This window comes from Hevea brasiliensis, chromosome 15 (genome assembly GCF_030052815.1).
Source record: "Hevea brasiliensis isolate MT/VB/25A 57/8 chromosome 15, ASM3005281v1, whole genome shotgun sequence".
Taxonomy (NCBI): Eukaryota; Viridiplantae; Streptophyta; class Magnoliopsida; order Malpighiales; family Euphorbiaceae; genus Hevea; species Hevea brasiliensis.
In genome coordinates, this window is record NC_079507.1 from 57,323,313 (window position 1) to 57,350,120 (window position 26,808).

Sequence of the window (26,808 nt, forward strand, 5' to 3'; positions counted from 1 at the left end):
AAAATAACTTTAAAAAATGGAAGATAAAAGTAGATGGAGGTATTACTATCTCCATCTCATTTCAAGTGTTTTTTAAGATATTTACATAATAATTAAGAAAATGATTAATAACCTCATTTAAGAAAAACTAATAATTAACTAAAGTAACCTTATATTTAATTAAAATATAGAAAATTGATAAGAAAAAAGATAAATACATTCGGAAGAGCAAAGTTGGAAAAAAAATAATTAACACTTTCTTAATTTTATAATTAAAAAGACAAATAAAATGAAAAATTTTTTAAAAATGAGACGGAAATAAAACAGGGAGAGAATTTTTTTTTTTTTTCTGTTGAATTCTGCAAATTTGTTAATATAAGAAAACTACATCTAAGGTTTATTTTTATTAAACATGAGACATTGAGAATTGTATTGAACAATTCGTCAACTTCTAAATTGAGAAAGGAAAATTTACTATCTGTGAAATTTAGATCTTGATATCTATTCCTAACTTATAAAATTAATTTTGATCAACTAATTAAATGACTACTAAAAAATTAATATTAAATATAAGACATTAAATTAATACAAATTCTTGATATTACATGCTGCTCAATTAGGTGGATGTGGTATTTATGTGTCGAAGAGATATAAGCAAAGAAAAAAAAGAGTATTTTAATATCACTAGAATATATATATATATATATATATATATATATATATATCAGATAATTATGCATTATATATTAACGTATATAAAAGGAAAAACTCCCGACACATGCATGATTGATAATTAATTATCTTGCGATGAAAATAGGAAAAGCAACCTTGAAAACTCTCTATTACTTGAAAGAAACTTCTATTTCATTGTTGAGACACTGTTACCATAAATCAAGTCATTTGATATGTGGGATCCATGCGAGATTCATATTGCTGGAGCTGCACTTACCATCACAAAAATAAATATAATATATTATATTTGTAATCTGTGTAGACATATAGATCTAGTCACGGGCTGATTTCGATTCAATTTTGAGTTGAAATCCCAAAGTTGAATGACTTCAAGGTTTGGTTCAATTTCAATTAAAAAAAAGTTTCGAATATTATCAAATTATAATAAATTTTATGGCATCATTTATTTATCTTCCCATCCCATCTTTCCATTTCTCAATTTTAATAATTTTTTCTGCTGCTTATAAAAAAAATTATTTATTTAATTTCTATTGTAAAAAATTAAAATGGCTCAAATATAAATCTACTATAAATTTTTAGGAGAAAAAAATTGAATCAAGCCGATTTCGATTTAAAACTGCCATTTTAAACTGACTATTTTTGGACGCAGGCCAATGATGGGGGACCCTGAATCAGCCCCTCTAACCATCTTCAGGACCAATTCAAAGCCCCAAAATATTAACTCAGGGCGATTTTCGATTTGACCCGAACTAATCTCGATCCAGTTGACAAACCGAACCAAACTGACCTAGGATGGTTCTACAGACATTAGCAGTCAAGATTGATGTGATTGTAGCATTTACAAGTCTGACCAGGGTGCACTTCAGTCAGTTGTTAGCTGAAGCAAATAAACCTCCAGAATTAATGAAACAGGAAAAATAAAAATAAAAAAAAAAGAAAACAAAACCATAAGTTATTTCCAAGAGAGAGAGAAAGAGAGAGGGGATAATTGAATAGAATAATCATGAGAAGATGCCTATACACTTGTTTGTTGAGTTGGAAAGGAAGTGAAGATGATGGAATATGAATTCTCAACACATGCTGCATCCAAAAAAGCAAGTAGATAGCAATCATCCTTCCCAATTGTCCAGGACTCAAATCTATTGATCTTTTGCTTAATCTAATTAATTATTTATAATTACACTATGTTTAGCGATCAAACTATTCTTTTTCTTTTATGCATTTTGTTGACTTTTGGCTAAAGCTCCCATGGATTCCTGAACAACTTTAGTTCTTTACTCTTGGGAGTCGCATAAGCAACAGTGTGTCAAAGTTAACACACATCTTCACAATATTCTCTTTTTTTTTTCTTTTTTTATTCTTGAAATAATATTAGAGTGTAATTTTTATGTGATATACTAAGTTGATCTCCCCAATTTGATTAGAGAATTTTTAATATTTTGCAGAGAGAATTAAATTCAACTAATTAATTAACATGAGCAATCATCTAACTCTGTTTTGAACCATATATTTTAAAATGTAAATCTTGAGAAAGATTTTCCAAACCAAGCAGAAGTAATTCCCAACTGAAATAATTCCAGGAACGTATTCCGTAAACATGACAATGTATTTGAAAGTTCAAAAAACGTATCATTGAAGCTAAGCAAAAGTCAAGAAACAAAAAAAAAATGGTAATGTAAAATTAAAAAACAGATAATAAGTGCCCCCTCAATAATTTCATGATGGCAAGTAATGGCCCCCTCCCTCATATTTCACTGAAACCTGAGGCCTTTGTCTGGTATAGGCTTGTTGGCATCCAAAGAAAAGAAAAACAAATTAAGTGGGAATCTATAAAAAGAGAAAAAAAATAAAATAAAATCACAACTTTTAAAGAAAGAAAGAAAGAAATATCTCTCTCTCTGCGTCAAACGCCATTTCACTTACTTTCAAGGCATAGAGAAAGATTTATTTGTTTGTTTGTTGCACATTGTTTGTTTTCTCTTACCTTCATGGAACTTTCATTTTTGTTTTCTAGAGAATTTTGTGGTTTTCTTTTTGTACATGGCAAGTGAGAAAAAGAGAAAGAGAAAGAAATACTGACAAGTTGTTTGGTGGGTTCTGTCAGGGTCTGAAAAGCCAACGTGACCTTAGCGTAATAATTAATTAAAATAAACAAGCAAGAAAAAGTTACCCTAAAGGATAAAAAGAGAAAGAGAAAGAGAAAGAAAAGAAAATTGCAAAGAGAAAGAAAGATAAAAGGAAAATAAAATAAGACAAAAATATTAGGGTTCGACTTGTAACAAGTTCCTGGAAAGTCAATATAAAGTACACTTGAAAGTTTGGTCCATCTCAGAGACAAATATACCCTTCTTATCTTCAGCAGTGTAACAAAATGAAATGCTTCCTAGTTAGCTAGCTAGTTATTGAACTGATGCATGATCAAGGACACAGAGATGAGATCGAGATACTCATTGAACCATATGGAAGTTTGATCCCTTTTCCTACTCTTTCTCGGAAAAAAAATAAGATCCTTTTCCACGATTCGAATGGACCATTTTCGTTATATGATTTTAATGCATGGACCCCCATCTCATTTATCAACTTTGAACGTTTCTTGGTTATTTATGTACTTGATCCAACAACTAAAACTAAACAACAAGTTGAAAGGTATTTTGCCTGATAATAACAAAGTAAAAAAAAAAAAAACTACTATGTGGATTATAAAGAGAAAATAATAGAATCAAGGTCAATTAGATTAAAAGTGAATACAATTATTAATTCCACCCACGTATGACATCATCCACAGCTAAACATGACATTATGAAGGAAATGGGTGCTGCTTAACATTCCAAGTAGAGAGAGAGATTCTGGGTATGGATGAAATTGAAGGAATAGAAATGGTTAGGATATGATAGAGAATGAACATATCTAATCGGCAGCACTGCTTCCCAACCATTTTCCCTTATGGCCCTTGTCAAGATGGATCCTAATTAAAAAAAAAAAAAAAAAAGGAAATAACGTATATATGCCATTCATTCGTGGTCCATTGGCTCCATTCTTTCTATTTATCATTCTTTACAAAAATTATAAAAAATTAATGAGAATAAAATTTAAACTCCACTCATTTTCCATTATGGATTTTTCCCTAATTCGCTATAAATTCAAGATATAAAATATATATTAAAATTTATTTATCAAATATATAAGAATCATGCATATTTGTATTTTAAATTCGTGATAGATCGAATCTAAATAAGAATTATAATGTCATAACAAATTAATTGATTAATTAATTTATATAAATATAATGATAGATGTGCAGTTTTAAATTAATTAAAAATATATTAAATTGGAGCTTTTCTCTCCTCTCACATCAGTTAGCTATGGACACAAATCCTAATATAATGATAATAATAGCAGGGACAAAAGTATCAAGATTGGAAATTTCGTGAGACAGAGAAATCCAGCAGGCTTATTTCTTAAGACTGGATGGTGATATATCCAGCAACAGATAATAGATAATTAATTATTAATTAAAAGTGAAATATATATATATATATATATATATATATATATATATATATATATATATATATATATAATTATATTCAAATTGCTATGATATTAACGCATTAAGGAAGACAAAGATGTGTGTGGGTTTACGTGGCCTCCTCTTCTTTTTTGTTTGGATTTGGATTTTATTTACCTAGAATATATGAAATGAGGGGATATAATTTATTTTATTTTCAGATAATGTGTCTGAAATTGTAGGTATGGAAGTCCATCTTCGCGTTTAAAATATGTAGATTTTATTATAAAATTGAAAAAAAATTTCATTATATATAATTTATTAGCCTTTATTTAATTCTGATGAAAATTTAAATTTGAAATTTCATAATTTCATAAAAAGTAATTATTTTTAAAATTTAGAAATATAAGAATAATTATCAATATAATTTAGTTCTTTTCCACTTATCAAATAGGAATGGGAATTTAAATTTTTCAAATTCCAAGCAAACTAATTTTGATAGGAAAGGTTGTGAGGCCACCCCACCCAAAAAATGTTTTGAGATGGAGTTGCCGAGTTGTTTCATTAACAAAAGCTTACCACCTAATCCATCTGTACGTTGCGTTGTCACATCTTAGTGTTCATGCCTTCTTCATCAAAACTTAAAAGCAGCTGCTTTATATGGACGATAAAAATTATTATAATTAATGATTATAATAAAATCATTATATATATATATATATATAATAATTATATTCTAACAAAAAAGTTTTTGAAAAATTATTGAGTATACCTCAAAATCTTCTATTTCTTAACAAATCATCCTATGAAATGGTGATTTCGCATAGTAATTTTAGATAGAGCAACAAACCAATAGGAAAATGATGAAATTACTAAAATAAATATAAAAAGAGATAAATAGCTTTAAATAGTAATTAGTAAAAGATTTTTACTTATTGTAACTCAATCCATTATTACAATTCTATAAGTAAGAGAACGAAAAAACAATGAGAAGTAAGATGAAGGTATGATAACAAAATATTCAAAATGGATGGTGAGAAGTTTAGGGTTTGCTTATTTGTGGAAAGTTGGGATGGTTTTTTTTTAAAAAGTTTTTTTTTTTTTTAAGAAAACTGAAAAATAAAATAGAGTTTTTTAAAATTTAATTAAGATTTAAAACCAAATATTAAGTTGTTATCCACTGTTTTTTTATAATAAATATTCTATTTTCTAAATAAAAAACATGATTTTTTTATAACTAAAATTATATTATAACTTTTAATTTTTAAAATTGAATAATTATTTAAAAAATATTTATTTATAATAATAAAAAAATTAATTATATTATTATAAAATAAATGAATAATACATATTAAAAAAATTTAATTACATACCTTGGATTTTGGCCGAAACTTATATTCGAAATATTTCACTAGTTTTGGGGCGTGTTAAATTTTAGTAGTTTTGGATTTATCTTAGGTTTAAATATATTTTAATATATGTATTTTATTATTTAAAATATGTTTATATAAATAATTAATTAAATATAAAATATATTTTTAAAATATATATTACGTTTGTTTAACAAAAGGTATCATCATCACATACCGCACAAGTGACTTCAAAGACTTAATTAATGGACAAAATTCATAAAGATGAGCCCCTTAATTAAGCCCATCTAATAGTTAGGACCAAATGCTCATCCCATATAATTCAGGGAATTGAAATGGACTTTTGGCTTATGTTTTTGCAATTTTCATATTTAAAAAAAAAATCACCAAGAATACTTGTTCATATGAAAAAATATAAATTAAAAAATAAATAAATTTTCACAAAAATAAAATATGCTCACTAAACATATAAACTCAACATACACTTTTTTAATAGATTTGTACAACTAAACACCTAGATTTAAATGCAATCAAAACATATATTTATCAGAGTATTGCTATAGAAAACGCAAACCCATATGAGAATGAATTCATTAATCATTAAATTAAATATTTATTTATAAATTTATGTACTTTATAGATATATTTTAATTGATTTTATATATATCTCAATGTATAAAAAAATAATTTTATTGCCATATAACTTCCAGCTTGTATTAGATGTGTTTTTTTTTTTTTTTTTTTTGAGAATGATAATTTAATGATTTTCGGAACATGTAATCCTAAATTAGAGGAGAGAGAAAAAGTCAAAGAAGCCAACTCATAAAATCTGTAAGCAAGAACAATGGCAGGAATTGCCGTCCACAAAACAAGCAGTAATGGTACACCATAGCATAATTAATTAATTAATTAGTTAATTAATAGTGATGAAAATTGAAGGTTTTGGACGGCCAAGAAAGTTTCTTTTTTTTTTTTTTTCTGATTTAGTTATGTTTGAGCTATACACAAATAGCAAAGACCCAACATAAAATAGAGCAAGGCCCTTCCATCACAAACTGTTCGGGGAAACATAGCAGGAAATGAAGCTCTGGAGGAGGGCCACCGGTGCCCTCAAAGACCAGAGAAGCATTCTCCTCGTCAGCCTATCTCGCCGGTCGGCTTACCGGAACCCTGATCTCGAAGCGTCCATCATTAAGGCAACCGATCATAATGATAGCTGCATCGATTACAGGAATGCCCAGAGAGTTTTTGCATGGATTTGTGATTCCCCGGTAAGCTTGAAGCCTCTGATTCGAGCTCTCAGTAAACGAATGGAGAAGACGCAGAGCTGGATTGTGGCTCTCAAGGGCTTGATGTTAATGCATGGCGTTTTCTGTTGCAAGACCCCAGCCGTTCTGAGAATTGGAAGGTTGCCATTTGATTTATCACATTTCACCGATGGACACTCGAAAAAGTTCGAAATGTGGGCATTCAATGCCTTCGTTCGCAGTTATTATACGTATTTAGATCAAAGATCTGTACTCTTGTATGAGCAACGCAAGCAAACGGAAGATCCAATGGTACAGGAGCTTCTGAAGCTGCGAAACTGGCAATCCTTGCTTGATATTCTGCTTCAAATCAAACCCCTTGCCGATAACATGAGGGAAAGCCTGATTCTTGAAGCCATGGATTGTGTCATCATGGAAATATTTGACGTTTATAGCAGAATTTGTAATGGGATTGCGAAGCTTCTGTTGGGAATTTACTCGGCTGGGAAGCTTGAAGCAAGCATGGCACTTAAGGTTCTTCAAAAGGCAATAAGTCAGGGTGAGGATCTTGCTCTCTATTTCGAGTTTTGCAGCCATTTTGGTGTCTTTAACGCCATGGAAGTCCCCAAAGTCACTCACATACCAGAAGAAGATATCAGAGAACTTGAACGTATAATTAATGGAATTTCTGATACACCTCAAGTGAATAATTATGATTGCTTCGATGATAATAAAGCTACAATGGTAAGGGAAGATGCTGGTGACATTGTTGAATACAAGAAACCCAATGGATTGAAGACGATAATAACAGACAAATGGGAGGTTTTTGATGAAGATCAATTCAAGTATAAAATTCAAGGGAATGAACTCTACAATTTTAGAACAGGAAACCCTTCAAATTGTGCTTCTGTTCCTCTTTTGCCTGTTTATAAACAAGAAATTCCAGATTTAATTAGTTTCTAGTACTTTTGAAAAATATATATTGGGACTTGTACCTCATGGCTTCGACGACAGCTTCTTTATCAATGGATGACATTTTTGTTGAAGAGCAAATGGTTGATGATCACTTTTAATATACTTTTAATTAATTACGTACTTTTTTATGAGTTTGCATGTTATTAGAGTATTTCTTTAAGCAGCCAAATTGCATATATGGGTTTGTTTATGGGTTATTGATATGAAAATTGCAGCGACAAAAGCTAACATTAGCACGTTATTGGACGTAATTAAACATATTTTATATATATCTATCAAAGTAATTTTCATATCTATTTTATAGTTTATAAAAAATTAATTCTTTCAGAATTAATAACTGTCTCTTTCAATAATATCTTTTTAAGAATCAAATATGAATTTGTCCCTTAAAAGTACAGTCAACCTTACAAGAGGTCTTAAATTCGCCGTGAAATTACTAACTCTAATTGGCATGCTCCATAATCTATCATCTCCATTGATTTTGGTGGCTAGTATACGTGCAAATTCATAAGCAAATTAATTAACTACTGCCTCTCTCTTTCTCTCTTCCTCACTTTTCTCTATTGCTTCTAATCAAATAACACAATAAATAAACCTAACAATTCAGTTCAATCAAATTAAACCTACCATAATAATAGAAATGCCAAAATGAGAAGGAAACTTAATTTATTTTCCGAAAGGGGCTGTTAATATTCATAGTCCAGACCAATTACAAACGAAAGCCCTTGACGATAAGAATCTAAAGCCATTATTCTTATTCAGATTAAAATATTAGTTAACATCATTAAAAATTTCAATTCTTTGTAAACCAAAGGGAAAAAAAAAATTATTTAAAGAATTACACTCAATTTCCAATTTGGATATAGACATTGATGGATCGCATTGACTGGCGAATTATTAGTGTCACATGCAAAGTTGTAACAACAAATTTAAGTAAAATATGCATTCTCAAAACTAAAATTTTTTTCTCTTTAATTTATTAAATAAGGAAATTTTCTATATATGAAATAAAACGACCTATTTTTAAATACTATAAATATTCTTCAGGTCTCTCACAAACAAGTCTCAAGAGATTTTAACGAGCAGAAATGACTCGAACGAGGGATCTCCTTGCATATACAAGTCTTGATGTTTGCATATGCACGAAGGAGGCCATGGCAAAAATAGACTTGTTCAATTCAAATTAGAAATTGGACCTGGGCTGAACCTGACCATTCATATACTAGATGGGGCCTTTTGCTTCTCTCTCTCTCTCTCTCTTTCTTCTTCTTTTTTTTTTTTTTTTAATTTTTTTTTATTGCTCCTAGCCCTTTGTAAAATAAAATATACAACTCAACTCAACTAAGTTTTTATCCCAAAAATTTAGGGTCGACTATATAGATTCAATTTCTCCACTCTAAACGATTTTGGGTTAAATCCTCAGAAATGTATAATACTTCTAACTTTAAGTCTACCCCTTTTTTTTCTTTCTATCCTCTAACCTAATGTGCTCTACTTGTCTAACTGGAACCTCTCGTATGTCCACGCTTCACATGACCAAACCATCTAAATAGAAAAATATAAACATGAAATGTCCATAAAATTCAGGGATAATTCCCATTCTGACGTTTTTTTTTTTTCCAACTTTCCCGCATTTTTTTGAGCTGCACGATGAAGACGTCTGGATTATCAGCAATGAGAAGATAAATGCTATTAGTTCATTACAGCAGAAGGCATGCACAATGAAAATTTTGACAGTAAAATTTCACTTCAAAAAAGAGGGGGGAAATAACATTAGAGAATCAAAACAATAGATGACAATCACATAAAACAAACACCAAACAAGTTTAATTGTTGAGCTCGGAAACTTATACCAATTACCATCCTACAGAAACATCATGTTGGAAACAAATTACACTGCTACAATGAAAAACAGGTAAATGGAAATGGCAACTATAATGTACATCTTAAATTATCATATACCTACACTTGGATTCCCATGAGATGAGAATCCTCATTCTCTTCCATCTTTTTAAAAAATATGCACAAGAAGGGAACAACTCCTTGGATACTTACGAAAATACAAGGCTAATAGGATAGCCATGAAAGATGCAACAGAACAAGGAATAAATAGATAAATAACACCAATCCAGTGCAAATGACCAACAACCTACCACCCATCAATCTGCATATGCCCCTCACCCCTAAGAAAAAACAAAAATGTAGAGGGAGAAGGAACGAGAGGAGCATGGGGGAAAGTGAAAAAAAGACACTCTTTTCACTAACATGCATTTTCCTGCAACATGTACAATCTTTTTTCAAAATGACAAGAACAAAGACATCTTACACGATCAATCTACCAAAAACAGAATTAAATTGGTCCAAAAAAATTTAAGCATAGCATGAATCTACCCCGATGTCTGAATACATTAGTTTAATGAAGCTTCACCTTACCAGCTGTCATCATAGGAGTTCAAAGACATCAAAATAAAATATATAGAACATCCAATTTAGCATCCAACTTCATTAAAAGCAAACATCAAATATCAAACAATATCAAACTTCAGGAATTCACAAGTTTCTCTAAATATGACTATATCATGCTCAATCATTATGCTGCATAAATGAATGATACAATGTTATCCAGCAAGCATATGCATGTACCACTTAGGGAAAAAAAAGTTGCATGTTTGCATACTTGCAAATGCAATACCAGGCTCAGAAACACACACATGAAATAAAATGTGCATAAATGCACATTTATTAAGGAGTCTGCATCTGGATTTTGAGGAACTGCCATTCTTGATACAATATACTTGAAACAAATGCCCTGCTGTCTTACACAAAAACTAATATTACCAGCCCCAAAGGTAATCTGGGAAAATCTAGCATTATGATTTGAGAGATTAGCAAAACTTCATATTATCTGAATTCTGGACACCAATGTGAGAATCCTCATAAACGCCACCCTTACACAATTATGCGATATAAGCAATAAAGCAAAATTAAAGTCAAGCCCTTCAAACAGTCATAAGAATCCATTCGAAATAAAATAAACAAATTACCATCATGTGAAACACAATAACATATGATGAAAGGAGCATTCATTTACCAATCTTTGATGAGATTCAATTTAAGGGATGAAAAGATGTTATCCAAAATCCAAAAAAAATAATTTCATTCACATCCTACATCCTGGTGGTGAGAAATTACTAGTTGCCTTTATAACACAAACAGCACTGAAAAATTAACAGCGATTCTGGAAAAGAACAAATGTTCGAATTTCAAAAACATGTATCATATCTGTGAAGATTCATGAACTACAATGAACCAGATAGATCTCTGCGAAAGGCCACAGATATATACAAGAGAAGCAGACCAAATGCAATGGAAGTCCCACCATAGGCACCGGCAATGTAAATCTACCTTATAGTGACAAACTTGTTGGTACCATGTTTTGCCCAGTGAGTCCTCAAATCAATTGGGTTAACAAAGTTATAACCTTCAGCAGCAAGTTTCTCCAATACCTTCTTAAATGCACCCTGGCTCATTTTCCTTCCAGCTATCCTTGCACCACGTCTTTTAGTGCTCATTGGCAAGGGGTACATTGATACATTGGTAGTGCAACAAGCAGACTGCCATCCACCGCAGCCCCATCGATAACACTGCTGAGGAGTTCCAGTACAAGAGCAAACTGGAATAGGAATACCTGAAATATCCATATCAATCCCATTTATGACAACATCCATACTTTTTTTAGCTGGCTTCACACGTTGAACTGCATTGTTACTACTATCTTTTGGCTTCCTAGGTTTCTTAGCTTTTGGGGTTTTCGGGGCACCCCCACCTTGTCTTTTCTTCAACTGATTCCCTTCCTTGTTTACGCTTGGCTCCTCAATCCTAGGCACCTTCTCATCCCTAGATGAATTGGGTGGCTGTAAAACTTGCATGGAGTGAGCTCCAGATGTTTCTGGGAGAACAGCATAATTAGGATTCGGAGGTAACATGTTCAAAAACTTCTCCCTCTGGCTTATCCAACTGTCTCTTACATAGTTCATAGGGACAGGGGCATCTGAAACCACGCAATCACGTGGATGAAAAGCTCCGTTGGGACCAACCATGATGTTATTAGGATCACGCCCAGGTAGGAAATGTTTTGTGTCACGGTCTGCCATGCTCGACATGAGCTGCAGACCGAGATTCCCTTTAAAGGTCGGTTCATAATAACCCCAATTGCGCATGTTTAGTGCATCGTCATCCATGAAAACTACACAGTTATGAACAACACGACAGTGAGGAAATTAGTCATTTGTTATGTTTTAGATTGACGCATTATATCAGTTGCTATAGAAAATCAAACTTTCATAAAGTTTTGGGGCGACATATTAGTGGCAGTGCAATGCTGCAGCTATCAACGAGCCCTCAAAATTATATTTTAGAAAACAAACAAATACAACAATAGCATCAAAACTAAGTAAGGAAACATAATAAAAAAAAAAATGTGCATTGAAATAATGCTTCAACCAACACAGATCCATTCAAATTTCAGCACAACAGATTCAAATGTAAATAGATCCGGAAAAAGGGCATCTGCATATAAAGAAGCAAATAATGCCTAATCGACTGCTTAGTTTCCGAAATAAAAATGAGGAGGAAGTACAACTTCAAATCGCATTTTCCAATTTCACATTCATATCCAAATGAAAACTTATTGTGCTAAGATATCAATTATTTCCAGATCCAAACAGAGGAACTCTAAGATTCCCATCAACAAAAATTAAAATTCCAAAGTACCCATTAACGAGAAAACATAATTTTTTGATATTCAAATCTTCGAACAACATCCAGCATTTTGACCGGCACCAAACCAGAAACCCATTATCAGATCTACAATACTGAAATTTCAAAAATGGAAAGCATTTTCATGACTAGGGTTTCAAAAATTTTGACTTTGCAAACAATAGCAGATCTCAGCGATCTGGAGCGAAATCACCAATTGACGATATGCAATTTAACCTGAAGAAGAAGTACAGACATATATGTGCATATAAGGCAGGTTTTAAGTACAGGACCCATATATTCAAATTTTAGAAGAAAGAGAGGGAGAGAAAGAGAGAGGAGAGAGAAAACTTACTTGGGGGGGTGTAAACGGCTCTTTAGGGTTTTGCCCTTCTGGAGAGAGAAAGGGAGAGAGAGAGAGGAGAGAGGAGAGAGAAGCCTGAGAGAGAAAGACAGAAAGAGAATGAGAAAGAGGAGAGAGGAGAGAGAAAGCCCTAAAAATGAGAGAGAGACCCAAAATGTGTTCCTATCAAAGAAGGATACATTTTTTTTTTTTTTTTTGTAAAGGTATTTTTTTTAAAATATTAATAAAAAGATAAATAAATAAACAAAATCTAAGAATACAAAAGAGTCAAGAGAGATAGATGCGCTAATTATTTTGTAGGGCATGAATCTCTTCTATTCTATTCTATTCTTCCTTTCCAATTTGAGGGGGAGGCCACCCCACTTTATTTTATTCTTTCTTTTTCATTACTCTTTTTTTTTTTTTTTTACATTAGTATTAATATGGACAAACATGGGTTTTTCTTTTTACTTTATAACCAATCACCATTATCTAGAATTAACCTTTTGTTTTTTCATAAATTTAACTTTCTTGTGGAAAATCTTCTCAGGAGTGATGAAGAAAGAATCAAATCACAAGCCATGGCATGGTAAGCAAGCCTTTGGGCTCAGACCAATTGAGCCAAGCCTTTAGATAGGTATTAAAATATTAGTCCAGTTTTTGGTTTTAGGCCTTTGGGCTTCTTCATCCCATTAATAGTTTTTATTTTTTATTTTAAGAAATTATTTTACAATTATTTGATATTCATAATGATGAATGATTTTCTATATAATTATATTTTGTGTATGCTTATAATATAAATGAATTTTTAAAACAAAATCTTCAACTTTATTAATCTTTTCAATTGAAATTTTAATTTGGTAATAACTAATAATAAAGAGGTAGTCTTAATTCACAACAGTTGATTTAAAATCTTAATATTAATTTAATTCTAATGTTTATTTGTAACAATTGAATCAATTTTTATACATTAAGATTAAGTTATTTTTATCAAATATTAGCTATTTTAATAACTGTTTTAATAATTATTAGATATTAAATATTAAATATAAAATAATGATATCATCTTTAACTTAATATTATAAATGGCTCTCAATTAATGCATGTAGCTAAGTGCTAGACACATTAAAAAAATATATTTTCTTTTTTTTATATATATTTATATATTAATGTGTATTTAGATAAATTGAACAAATTTTGATGTAAAAAGTTGATTAAAAAATCATTAAAATAAATTGAATAAAGCCTAAAAACATAAATTTTTATAATTAATTAGTAATTTTATATTTACATTGAAATTAAATTAGTGCTCGAATTAGCTAATGAAATCTTTTTCTAGTGGTTAATTAGGCAAAAAGCTCAGCTGAGACTCTTTAGAGATTCTCATATTGGATGTTTATTTCTCTTTAAAGTGTCTACTCTATTTGGTGTGGATAAAGATCATTGATGTTAACAAAATTATTTCAATGTCTCATATAATGAAGGGATATTTATTCTATCTAAGAGATTTCAAGTTCAAACATCATCACTGATCTCTTAATATGATTGTATATCTATATCCAATTAATTCAATTCCTGAAAGTATCCTAAACCTTAGTCCTTATGCAGACATAGTAGAATGCTTATAAATATACATGTATAGATTTGAAAGATGCAATATTTATTACCTAAATTTATATACCCATTTTTATTTAAAAAAGTAAATATTTCAAGATAAAAAGAAAGGGTGCACTCACTCAATTTTAGATAAAATGTCACGACCCAACCTATGGGCCGGACCGACACTAAGACCTGGACTAGTCTAATGCTCCAGAGGCCCGTAGTAAGTCTAACTATTCCTCGGCCCAACTCTAAGGCCCATTTGGGCCCAATTTTAAGAATTCAACCGGACAGAGTCCGGCCATAAAATGGACTTTTCAACAGGGAGTTTTTTACTCACCTGACCTGTAAACACAATATATAATCAATTGGGGAGCTCAGCTCACCCTCCACATACTCAAATGTCACAAAAATAAATGGGAGCTCAGCTCCCTCATCCAGTCTAACATATATGCATATAATAAGTTTACAGGTCCAATATGGTAATTATATTACAGATCCAAATCAAATAAATATTTCTAACACATGCAGAAATTCTAGGAGTTAATAGAATTATACAAATATTAATAAACGACCTGCGGAGAAGAAAGCAGGTTAACCACAGCAAATATCCTCCTGTAGCTTGGAAAAATAATGAACAGGAGTGAGCGTTCAATTCAGAGAGTAAAATATCAATTTTAACCATAATCTCTATAGCTATCTAAAGCTAATGCACCCTGTAGAGTGAAATGTAACATCGTCAATATTTTCATATTATAACAGCAAAAAGGTAATCTGGAGCACTCACACACTCGATAAAGTCAAACAGTACATATATGGGAGATGATCTCCTATACAGCTGTGATAGCCCTTACCTGTCTACAGTATAGCCGAGCAAGATATGCCATGCAGTATACCGGAACACCCTATTTTAATTCAATCATTTTTTTTTATTCTTCCTAATTTATTTTTTTCATAGTTATGAAGTACAATTTATGAAATATAATTTATTGAAATTATAATTTATTTGAGGTTCTGAAAATTTTATAAAAAAATCCGGCAGAGTACCGGCTAAAAATGAAGAAAACAGTTCTTCGAAACCTATGAAAAACACTTCCAATAATCATTTCCAATCATTCTCAAACTCCAATAACCATCAACATGGTCTCAACATTAATCCACAATTTCATTCAAATTCAAAATCAACTGAAATTTCATGAAGATATTCTCAAATTATATTAATTAACAAAATTCTTCAAAATATATACATCAACATATGATTACATAAATTTACTATTTACATGAGTTCATAATTTACAAATCACAAACTACTACCTAATACAAAATGCAAAAACATAATTTCAAAAGGGACCTAAAGATCCTACCACTGATGCACTGTAGATGAGAGGTGACTCTAACGCTAGGTAGATCTGTGACCTCACCTAGTCTGTGGTCTGCTGGTCTCTCTATCTGTCTCTCCAGAACCTACACGTGGCAAAAAGCGACGTGCTAAGCAATAATGCTTAGTGGTGCCAATAATAAAATAAAAAGAACTAATATAAAAAAATAAATATGCAGTGAGTGTATTGATGTCTCATGCAAACAAATTTTTGATAATTATTGGTAGTCTTATTTATTTGATACTTGTTATATTCATTATTTCATTAAATTTATCAACTTTCATTTTTAGTTGCCCAAGTAACATATACTAGATGACTGGACTGGATAAACAGGTAAACTGGCATTGGGTATCAAGTACCTCGGGCCGTCACACCATCGGTCACATATGTGTCTCTCGGTGTGCAACAGAACAGCTAATAAGCTGTAATAACATTAGGCACAAGGCCAAGTCTCAACACAATATCAGAATGGCTAAAAGCCATGAAATCATAGAATGGCATAATGTTATGTGTAGTACTGCTAACTGAACCCTATTGGCATGCCAACCTATCCAAACCAATCTTGCTAGGTGTACTAGGGCATGTTACACTTTTAAACTTTACAATTCTTGAAATTTAAGTTTAGGTATTACTATTCATTTCATTAGTCAACTAAAATGTTGACTTTTGCATAGACAATAGGTACATTGGTTCTAATACTCCTAACATACCATATTTTGCATTCTAAAATTGTTGGTATTGGTTGCCAATACCATTTCTAAGCTTAATGTTAGTTGTTCAAAATTTTCAGATTTTAAGCCTTGTGTTTACTGTTCAATTTGTTATTTTTACAGTAGGAATTTGGCAAAGTTGTCTTCATGAAAGTTATTCCTTATTTTGTCTAGTTATATTTCCTTTTTTTGAATCACTCCATTTGGAGTTTTGTAGCTCAAGTTATGGCCTAAACACCATAACTGGCCGGATTGGACAGAATCTAAAATTCTGGGCAAAACTGGTTCTGCCATATTTGGTAACCTAAGTTTGGTTGACAATTTAACTAGGTTATGGTCAGAATTGGGATTTCTATTCTTCATGAAAATTGTAGGTCTATGTCTCAGCTTTCTACTGGTAAAATTTCAGGTCAATTAGACCTTTCTACACTGAGTTATGACTAAATGAATAAATACTATTCATTTGATCATTTTACCCAGGCATATTGCAGGTCACCCGGATTAGGGCAATTTTTAGGTCAACTTGGTTTGGTTTTCTGGGCAAGGTTTCTTCACCAAAATTGTGACATTATGTGTCTAGTTTCATGTCCAATTAGCCTTGCACTAATTGAACCTCTACAACTCCAGTTATTACTGCCCAAACCTACTGGACTCATACTCAGTCCTGCAAGTTAGCTAAGGCAGCTCACCTAAACTCAAATCCAACATACTTACTCACTTCAATTCCTTCTCACACACATTAAAATGTTCACTAATTGACCATTACAAGGTTAATAAACCATTACATGAGCAAACCCTAGCTGCCAAAATTTTTAGAGTGCACACACACATATTTTTATCTTGTTTTCTTACATTTCCTACTTACTTCATGCCATTAAACATGAATTTAATCAAAATAGCAAAAATTTGGATACTAACCTTGATTTAGCTAATTCCCAAAGCTTGAAAACTCCTCTTTTTCTCTTTCTTTTTGCTGCCCAAGACTTGCTCTAGGTGTAAGGGTAAATATTTGTGAAGAGAAGCTAGGATTTTGGGGTGATTTGGGTGGTGAACTCAAGCTTGGCGAAACTTTAATAGAGTTTTCCTTCCTCTCTCTCTCTCTCTCCACGTTTTTTGCTGCCCCAAAGGTTGAAGATAGCTATTTAGTTCTTTAATTTTTATCTCCTTTTATTCATTTTTAAGTAGTTTATAATGATGTATCAAAATTTGGTTGGGTGGGAGGATGTTTAATGACATCATAATGATGTCATAATTCAAATTTCTTTCCTTTTCTTGTCTACTTAATTTTAATTTATTTTTTGGAAATATTTATTCATATTTTATATCATAATAATTATTTACTTAACTGAACAAGTCGGCAAAAAATCACCTCTGAGGGCGAAATGATCAAAATGCCCTCCGTTTGGCTTAACAGACTAAAATTGTCTGTACCGATTGAAAAATTTTTCTAAGCATTTTCTTGGCATTCTAATGTCATAGGAACCTCAATGACCCTTCTCTGGAGTCCCAAAAATTATTTTATGAATTTTTCCTCGGGTCTAGGGCTCCTAGTTGCGAGAACCGCAACTTTCCACTAGGTTACCCATCGCTAGGGCACCAGCTCATTTAACTTAGTTGTATTTTATTTCTAAAAGTTTTCCTAAATTTTTCTTATTAATATTTGAGTTAATTATGGTTCTTCACTTTAGTTTAAATATTTTTCCGAATGTTCTAGCTGTCCGGACCGACACTAGTGACCGGAACAGTAGAATGTACGGAGTTGCTACAAGGAGGGTGTTACAACAACCCTCTTAATCCAACTTATGCCAACGAAGAACTCAAGCCGAACTTTCACTTAATAAACCAAATCGGAGTCCCAGTAAAGAACTCAAGCCGTGTCTACCCCGAAGGACTAGGTCCTAGCAAAGATCTCAAGCCATGTCTACCCGTCATATCCATAGCCAACACCACACCACACGCACGCCAACTCACACACACTGCTCCAAATTACCACAACAACATCCATGGCACTTTAACAGTTGTGAATGTAATATAAAATGTGCCTAGAGTTTAACTACATAGATACATATTTATAAGTGATGCATAGGCATGCTTGAACATATAATAATATCGAAATTACAATTAAAATTAATATTTTACTCACAGACTCAACCGAAGTCACTTTGGCGGCTAGGCGGAGGAGGAAGGCTATCCCGGCTCACCTGAAAATTTTATTACAAATATTTAATACATTTGACTTAATATAAACTAAGAAAAATATCAAAGATGTCCTAAGTCATGCCGAAAATCCAGCAGAGTGTCCCCTATACCTAGGATCTACCCAACCTGCAAAAGGGCTTAAAACACACTTCTATATCCACAAACCATACACCCACAACTCAATCGCATCACACAACCCCTCCTGGGCCCATCCAAACAGTCATCAATCACAATATGTAAAATTACTATTTAGTCCTTATAATTGACCCTTTTTTCAAAAACTATCCAAATGAGTTCTAAAAATTCTAAAACTTTGCCCCGTGGTCCTTAGCATCATTACTAAGCTAGTGCAAAAGAAATTATAATTTTCTGAGCTACTACAAATATTTTATGAATTTTTAATCCAATTCAAGCACTAGAAAATTACGAAAAAGTAAGGTTCGGGTTTACCTATGCAATTTCGACCTCAAGAACGCGCTCGGGACTTCTAAGAACGGTGGAGTAGCTAAAATCTCGATCCAATTCTAAGATTTTTTCGGTAGCCGGTCTGTCTGGCCAGAAATTCACAGACCGGGATAACTGTCGAATTTCCGTGAATTGAAGGTACCTACACAAAGCCTACAATACGAGGGTTAGTATATAATTTTTTTACGAAATTTTCTAAGCTCATTTAATGCTCGAAAAAATACTATGAAGTTTCATGGGACCCACTGAAAAACGGTGTCTGAAAATTTTGAAATTTATATTGCCGTGAAGCTCTCGACGAGTGGAGCGCTTTGGTACTCTCGGTTTTCTCATGGGGTTCACGATTTGTGAGAAATCTAGCCCAAAAATCAAAATAGGCTAAAACTTCCTGAACAAAAATTGAGCAAACCGCTCGATGGATTTTAGTGTTCTTGGTGTCTATGGAAAACTCTTGAGGTGTAGATGGTATTTGACACAAGACCCGGTCCAATCGGTGGCTGGATCGACAGGATTTCAGTCGGGAAGCTGAAGCGGCACGCTGCGCATCGGGTGGTCTTCGCGAGCGCTTTCCCGGCATTCCAGGCTGCGGCTGGCGAGGAGGGAAGGGCGAGGCAGCGCGTCGGCGAGGTGGGGAGGCTGGGGCGGCGGCTGGCCGAGAGGGGAGGTGAGAGGAGAGAGAAAACGGGAGGGGAAGGAGGGACGTCGGGCTCGCGAGGGAGAAAGAAGAAGAAAAAGAAAAAGGCTAGTCCGTTTCGACCAGTCCAATCCTGTCCGATTCGATTCAGTAAGTCCGACTCAAGATACAAAATTTTGAATTTTTACTCTGTCTTGAGACCAAAAACGAGGCCCAAAAATTTCGAAAAAATTCAAAAAAACTCAGAAAAATTCATAAAGTCCAAATATATTTTTAGTTTTGTCATGTGGTCTTTAAATTAATTTTTAAAAATTATCAAAGTTTTATATTTTCGGGAAATCAAACCCGATTTTGAAAATTCGAAAAATTTCAAATAATTTTCTAAAATTTAAATAAAATAAAATATTAATATTACTCACAAACTAATAAATTTAAAAATTTAGAGTGTTACATTCTTCCCCCCTTACAGAAAATTCGTCCTCGAATTTTACACAAGGTATAATAAAGTACAGAATTATACATTGAATAGATAAGGGTACTTGCTACGCATGTTCCGCTCTGACTTCCAAGTGCACTCTTCCATTGACTGACTCCTCTATAAAACCTTAACCATAGGGATCTGTTTTGATCTTAGCTGCCTCACTTGGTAGTCCACTATGGCTACAGGTTGCTCCTCAAACATCATGTTTTCTTTCAGCTCTATTACATCCGGTTGTAGCACATGAGAAGGATCAGGAATGTATTTCCTAAGCATGGAGATGTGAAATACAGGATGAACATGAGAAAGGTTGGGTGGTAGCTCCAACGGGTAGGCAATTGCTCCAACTCTATCAATAACCTCAAAAGGTCCAATATACCGAGGTGCCAACTTGCCCTTCTTTCCAAATCTCATGACTCCCTTCATCGGAGAAATCTTCAGGAATACGTAGTCGCCTACTGCAAACTCTACATCCCTCCGTCTGGGATCTGCATAACTCTTTTGCCTGCTAAAAGCTATTTTCAGTCATTCCCTGATTAAAGGAACTATCTCTAAAGTGTACTACACTAGGTCTACATCATGCACCTTCGCTTCTCCCATTTTCGTCCAACACAAAGGTGTCATTCCTATGCTGGAGTGATAACTGTTGTTGTAGGAAAACTCCACCAAGGGTAACTAATCATCCTATTGACCTCCAAAATCCAAAACACTCATGCAAAGCATGTCTTCCAGTGTTTGGATTGTCCTTTCGGACTGTCCGTCTGTCTGAGGGTGGAAAGCAGTATTAAAGTTCAATTGCGTGCCAAGTGCCTCCTGCAACTTTCTCCAAAACTGAGAAGTGAACTGGGGCCCTCTGTCAGATATTATGGAAGCAGGAACTCCATGCAATATGACGATTTCTCGAATATAGAGTCGGGCGTACTGTGCAACAGAATATGTGATCTTCACAGGCAAGAAATGAGCTGATTTAGTTAGGCGGTCTATAATTACCCATATCGAATCATATCCTCACGTGGTACGAGGCAACCCAGTCACAAAATCCATAGTAATTATCTCCCACTTTCATTTTGGGATAGGGAGCTCTTACAGCTTCCCTGATGGCCTCTGATGTTCAAATTTCACCTTCTGACAAGTCAAGCATTTGGACACAAAGTCTGCTATGTCTCTCTTCATGCCATTCCACCAATAGCTATCTTTCACATCACAGTACATCTTGGTGGAGCCTGGGTGGATATTGTACAGTGTATAGTGTGCCTCTTGCATGATTTCATTTCTGAGATTATCCACGTCGGGCACACATATCCTAGAACCTTGCATAAGGGCGCCATCATTGGCAAATCCAAACTCACCACCTTCACCCTGCTGTATTTTTTCTATGATCTTCATCAATTATTGGTTTCTGTGCTGGGAAACTCTAACTCTGTCTCGCAGGTCTGGCCTCACTGAAAAATGAGCCAACAATACCCCCTCATCTGAAAAGATCTAAGATCAGACCTTGATCCATCAACTCATGTACTTCCTGAATCAATGGTCTCTGCTCCACTGGTATATACACTAAGCTGCTAAAAGATTTTCTACTCAAAGCATCTGCTACTACATTGGCCTTCCCAGGGTTGTACTGGATGGTACAATTATAGTCCTTCAGAAGCTCTATCCATCTCCTCTGTCTCAAGTTTAAATCCCTCTGTTGGAAGATGTACTTCAAACTCTTGTGATCGGTGTATATCTCGCACACCTCACCATACAGGTAGTGTCTCCAAATTTTTAGTGCAAAGACTACAGCCGCCATTTTCAAATCATGGGTGGGGTAGTTTTGCTCATGCCTCTTCAGCTGCCTTGAAGCATAAGCCACTACTTTTTCATTCTGCATCAAAACACACCCTAAGCCAACTCTTGAGGCGTCACAGTACACGGTATATCCTTCACCACTCGTTGGTAATGTCAACACAGGGGCAGTGGTTAGACACTCCTTAAGCTTTTGGAAACTCTCCTCACAATCATCTATCCAAATGAATGGAACATTCTTCCGAGTTAACTTAGTTAGGGGAGCTGCTATCCTGGAAAAATCCTGCATAAAATGCCTATAGTAGCCAGTTAAGCCCGAAAAACTTCACACCTCAGTGACTGTTATAGGCCTAAGCCAATCAGTTACAGCCTCAAGAAAATGCCTTCACTCAAAACCACGTGTCCCAAGAATGAGATGCTTTCTAGCCAAAATTCACATTTTGAAAATTTGGCATATAGCTGGTGCTCCCTCAAAGTCTGCAATATCATCCTCAAGTGCCACACGTGTTCTTCCTTGATCCGAGAGTATACCAAAATGTCATCTATGAATACGATGACAAAATGGTCCAGGAACGGCCTGAACACTCTGTTCATCAAGTCTATGAAGGCTGCTGGTGCATTAGTGAGTCCAAAAGACATCACCAAGAACTCATAATGACCATATCTTATCCTGAATGCTGTTTTGGACACATCCTCATTCTTGATTCTCGAATGATGGTAGCCTGATCGTAGGTCTATCTTGGAAAAGAATCTAGCCCCTTGGAGCTGATCAAACAGATCATCGATCCGAGGAAATGGATACTTGTTCTTCACAGTCACCCTGTTCAGCTGTCTATAATTAATACACAACCTCAATGAGCCATCTTTCTTTCTCACAAATAGAACAGGAGCGCCCCAAGGTGAAGTGCTCGGACATATGAAACCCTTGTCCAAAAGTTCCTGTAGTTGCTCCTTTAACTCTTTCAATTCTGCTGGTGCCATCCTGTAAGGCGACATTGATATGGGGTTTGTACCCGGAACAACATTAATGCAGAACTCTATTTCCCTTCCTGGAGGCAACCCTAGAAGCTCCTCAGGGAACACATCCATGAATTCTCTGACAACAGGAACATTTTCCATGTTAGCACCTTCTACAAATGTATCTCTCACCAATGCCAAATACCTATGACATCCATGCCTCAACATTTTTCTAGCACTAATTGTTAACACCAAATTATATAGAGCCATGCTCCTGTCACTATCAAAGCTAAACTCTTCCGCACCAGGTATGTGAAAATACACCCTTTTATTCCTGTAGTCTAAAGTGCCATAATGAGTTGCCAACCAATCCATTCCCAAAATTACATCGAAATCCATTACTGGTAGAGGAACCAAGTCTGCTGGGAGGATATTTCAATCCACTACTATTAGGTTACCCGGAAAAACCATATCTACATCTATGTTGTCACTAAGCGGGGTAGCTATAGACAAAGGACATTCTAAAGTTGTAGGGTTTTTACCCAATCTCATGGCAAACATTGGGGAGAGAAATGAGTGCGTAGCACCCAGATCTATCAAAACACGAGCCTTATAGGAATAGACTAGAAGAATACCTGCCATAACTGCATTGGAAGCCTGAGCATCCTAGTGGGTCAGGGTGAAAACCTGAGCTTGACCCCTACCCTGCATTGCAGAACCCTGATATTGACTTCTACCTCCTGATCTGCCTCCAAATCCACGTCCCCCTTGTCCTCGGCCCTGTTGGCCACTGAATCGACTGTCTGCCATACTGAAAACACCGGGATACAACTGATGAGGAACATTTGTATTAGAACCCTATGACCCCATCTGTGGCTCGCTGAACACAGGGCATTCCCTAGCAAAGTGACCTGGTTGGCCACACTTGAAGCATACTCCTGAACCCATCAGACAAGGTCCTGAATGTCCTCTTCCACACTGTGCGTTAGGTGCCAAGGAGGATCCTGAACCAGACCCTGAACTGCTGTATCCCGAACTGTGACCACTACTGGATTCGTACCCTAGTCTGAATCCTCGAGATTTGTGTCTAAAACCACTCCTCTTGTTTCTGCTTTTTCCTCTGTAATTACCTTGGCCTCCGCTGTCTGGAGCACCCATGTGGGGAACACCTAAAGAACCTTCTGCTCTATTTTTCTTTACTCTTTCACTGTCATCTTCAGTGTAGCTAATCTCAATCTGTTGGGCTCGATCAACTACCACATCAAAAGACTGATCAGACATCATGGCCAGGTTTGCATACCTCTTGTCCAGCCCCTTTAGGAACCTTTTTACCTTCATACTTTCAATAGCCACTGTTGTAGAGGCATATCTGCTTAATTCCAGAAATTCTGTAGCATATTCATCTATAGACCTACTATTCTGTCTTAAGGCCTCAAAGGCCCATTGCTTTTGATCTCTGAAACTTTCTGGTACAAACTCGTTAATAAACAGTTCCACAAACTGGGTCCATGACAAACCCTCCATCCGATGTAATATGTAGTCATTCATCCATTATCTAGGCATAGACCCCATGACATGCTGCACACATTCTATAAGTCTCCTATCAGTCAACTGTAACTCTGTTCCTACCTGTCTGCAGGAATCCAAAAACCAATAGGCATCGTCTGACACATCATAAGTACCAGGCACCAATTTCTTGAAATTAATTATCTGTTTGTAAGGTTCCCTCCTTGGTGCGGTGGACTGTTGCTGTTGGAGAGCGTGGACTATATACTGTGCCATTATATCGATGGTTCTCTGCAAACCTGCTAGAGTAGCTGCCATTGGGTCCATAGGACTCGGGGCCACAAAAGACTATTCCTGAACTGGTGGCGGTTGCTCCTCTACTTGAGCAGGTCTAGGCCTCCTACCCCGCCTCCTCGTGGTAGGTGCCTGATCCTGTGCCGACACCTCGTCAGGCACATCTGGTTCTGGTGCAGTGGTAGCTCTCCTGCTTCTATGCATTTTTTTGAAATTCAGCAGCATTAGCCCACAAAATTTCAAAACTGCATATTACATAGCTCTATAGACTCATATTTACACACAATTATATAAAGCAGAAACTAGAAGCAAAGATGAGAATGCAAGATGAATGTTGACCCTATTTTCCGCATGTGACTCCTGTTAGACTCTTCCCAACACTTTAGACAAATATTCCTTATGAATCTGGAGCCTAAGCTCTGATACCATATTTGTCATGACCCAACCTATGGGCCAGACTGGCACTAAGACCTGGGCCAGCCTAAAGCCCCCGAGGCCCATAGTAAGCCTAACTATTCCTCGACCCAACTCTAAAGCCCATTTAGGCCTAATTTCAAGAATTCAACTGGACAGAGTCCGACTATAAAATGGACCTTTCAACGGGGAGTTTTTAACTCACCCGACCTGTAAACACAATATATAATCATTTGGGGAGCTCAGCTCACCCTCCACATACTCAAATGTCACAAAAATAAATGGGAGCCCAGCTTCTTCATCCAGTCCAACATACATGCATATAATAAGTTTACAGGTCCAATATGGTAATTATATTATAGACCCAAATCAAATAAATATTTCTAACACATACGAAAATTCTAGGAGTTAATAGAATTATACAAATATTAATAAATGACCTACAAAGAAGAAAAGCAGGTTAACCATAACAAATATCCTCCTGTAGCCAGGAAAAATAATGAACAGGAGTGAGCGTTCAACTCAAAGAATAAAATATCAATTTTAACCATACTCTCTATAGCTATCTAAAGCTAATGCACCATGTAGAGTGAAATGCAACATCGTCAATATTTTCACATCATAATAGCAAAAAGGTAATCTGGAGCATTCGCACACCCGATAAGGTCAAACAATACATATATAGGAGCTAATCCCCTATATAGCCCTCTTAATCCAACCTGTGCCAGCGAAGAACTCAAGCCGGACTTTCACTTAATAAACCAAATCAGGGTCCCAGCGAAGAACTCAAGCCGTGTATATCCCAAAGGACCGAGTCCCAGCGAAGATCTCAAGCTGTGTCTACCCGTCCTGTCCATAGCCAACACCATACCACACGCATGCCAACTCACGCACACTGCTCTAAATTATCACAATAACATCCATGACACTTTAACAGTTGTGAATGCAACATAAAACGTGCTTAGAGTTTAACTGTATAGATATATATTTATAAGTGATGCATGGGCATGCTTGAACATATAATAATATCGAAATTACAATTAAAATTAATATTTTACTTACAGACTCAACCGAAGTCACTGTAGCGGCTAGGCGGAGGAGGAAGGCTGTCCCGGCTCATCTAATAATTTTATTACAATTATTTAATACATTTGACTCAATACAAACTAAGAAAAAGACCAAAGATGTCCTAAGTCGTGCCAAAAATCTAGCAGAGTCTTCCCTATACCTAGGACTTACCCAACTTACAAAAGGGCTTAAAACACACTTCTATATCCACAAACTATACACTCATAACTTAATCACATCACACAGCCCCTCCTGGACCCATCCAAACAGTCATCAATCACAATATGTAAAATTACTGTTTAGTCCTTATAATTGACTCTTTTTTCAAAAACTACCCAAATGAGTTCTAAAAATTCTAAAACTTTGCCCCGCGGTCCTTAGCATCATTACTAAGCTAGTGCAAAAGGAATTATAATTTCCTAAGCTACCACAAATATTTTATGAATT

The 26,808-nt window shown here is 34.6% G+C and overlaps 2 protein-coding genes across 3 annotated transcripts; one reads left to right on the forward strand and one right to left on the reverse strand.

Annotated features, from left to right (window-relative positions):
• The first annotated feature begins 6,523 nt into the window (after nt 1-6,523).
• On the forward strand, nt 6,524-7,863 carry LOC110668903 (putative clathrin assembly protein At1g25240). The gene has a single exon (XM_021830296.2). It carries the CDS (start codon nt 6,630-6,632, stop codon nt 7,758-7,760), a length of 1,131 nt encoding a protein of 376 aa, XP_021685988.2. The 5' UTR covers nt 6,524-6,629; the 3' UTR covers nt 7,761-7,863.
• A 3,093-nt stretch (nt 7,864-10,956) lies between these two features.
• Nucleotides 10,957-13,091, reverse strand: LOC110668882 (protein BASIC PENTACYSTEINE2). 2 transcript variants are annotated; one of them, XM_058136465.1, is made up of 2 exons: nt 12,886-13,091; nt 10,957-12,767 (listed from the first exon to the last, which is right to left on the reverse strand). In XM_058136465.1, the coding sequence occupies exon 2, from the start codon at nt 12,011-12,013 to the stop codon at nt 11,174-11,176; it is 840 nt and encodes a 279-aa protein (XP_057992448.1). In that variant the 5' UTR covers nt 12,014-12,767; nt 12,886-13,091; the 3' UTR covers nt 10,957-11,173. The 2 variants fall into 2 exon arrangements, with proteins under 2 accessions (XP_057992448.1, XP_021685961.2); XM_021830269.2 differs by having other exon boundaries at nt 10,957-12,018; nt 12,886-13,087.
• Between the last annotated feature and the right edge of the window lie 13,717 nt (nt 13,092-26,808).

Coding starts and splice junctions, on each gene's coding strand:
- LOC110668903 (XM_021830296.2), top strand. CDS start 6,630: ATGAAGCTCTGGAGGAGGGCCACCGGTGCCCTCAAAGACCAGAGAAGC.
- LOC110668882 (XM_058136465.1), bottom strand. CDS start 12,013: ATGGATGACGATGCACTAAACATGCGCAATTGGGGTTATTATGAACCG.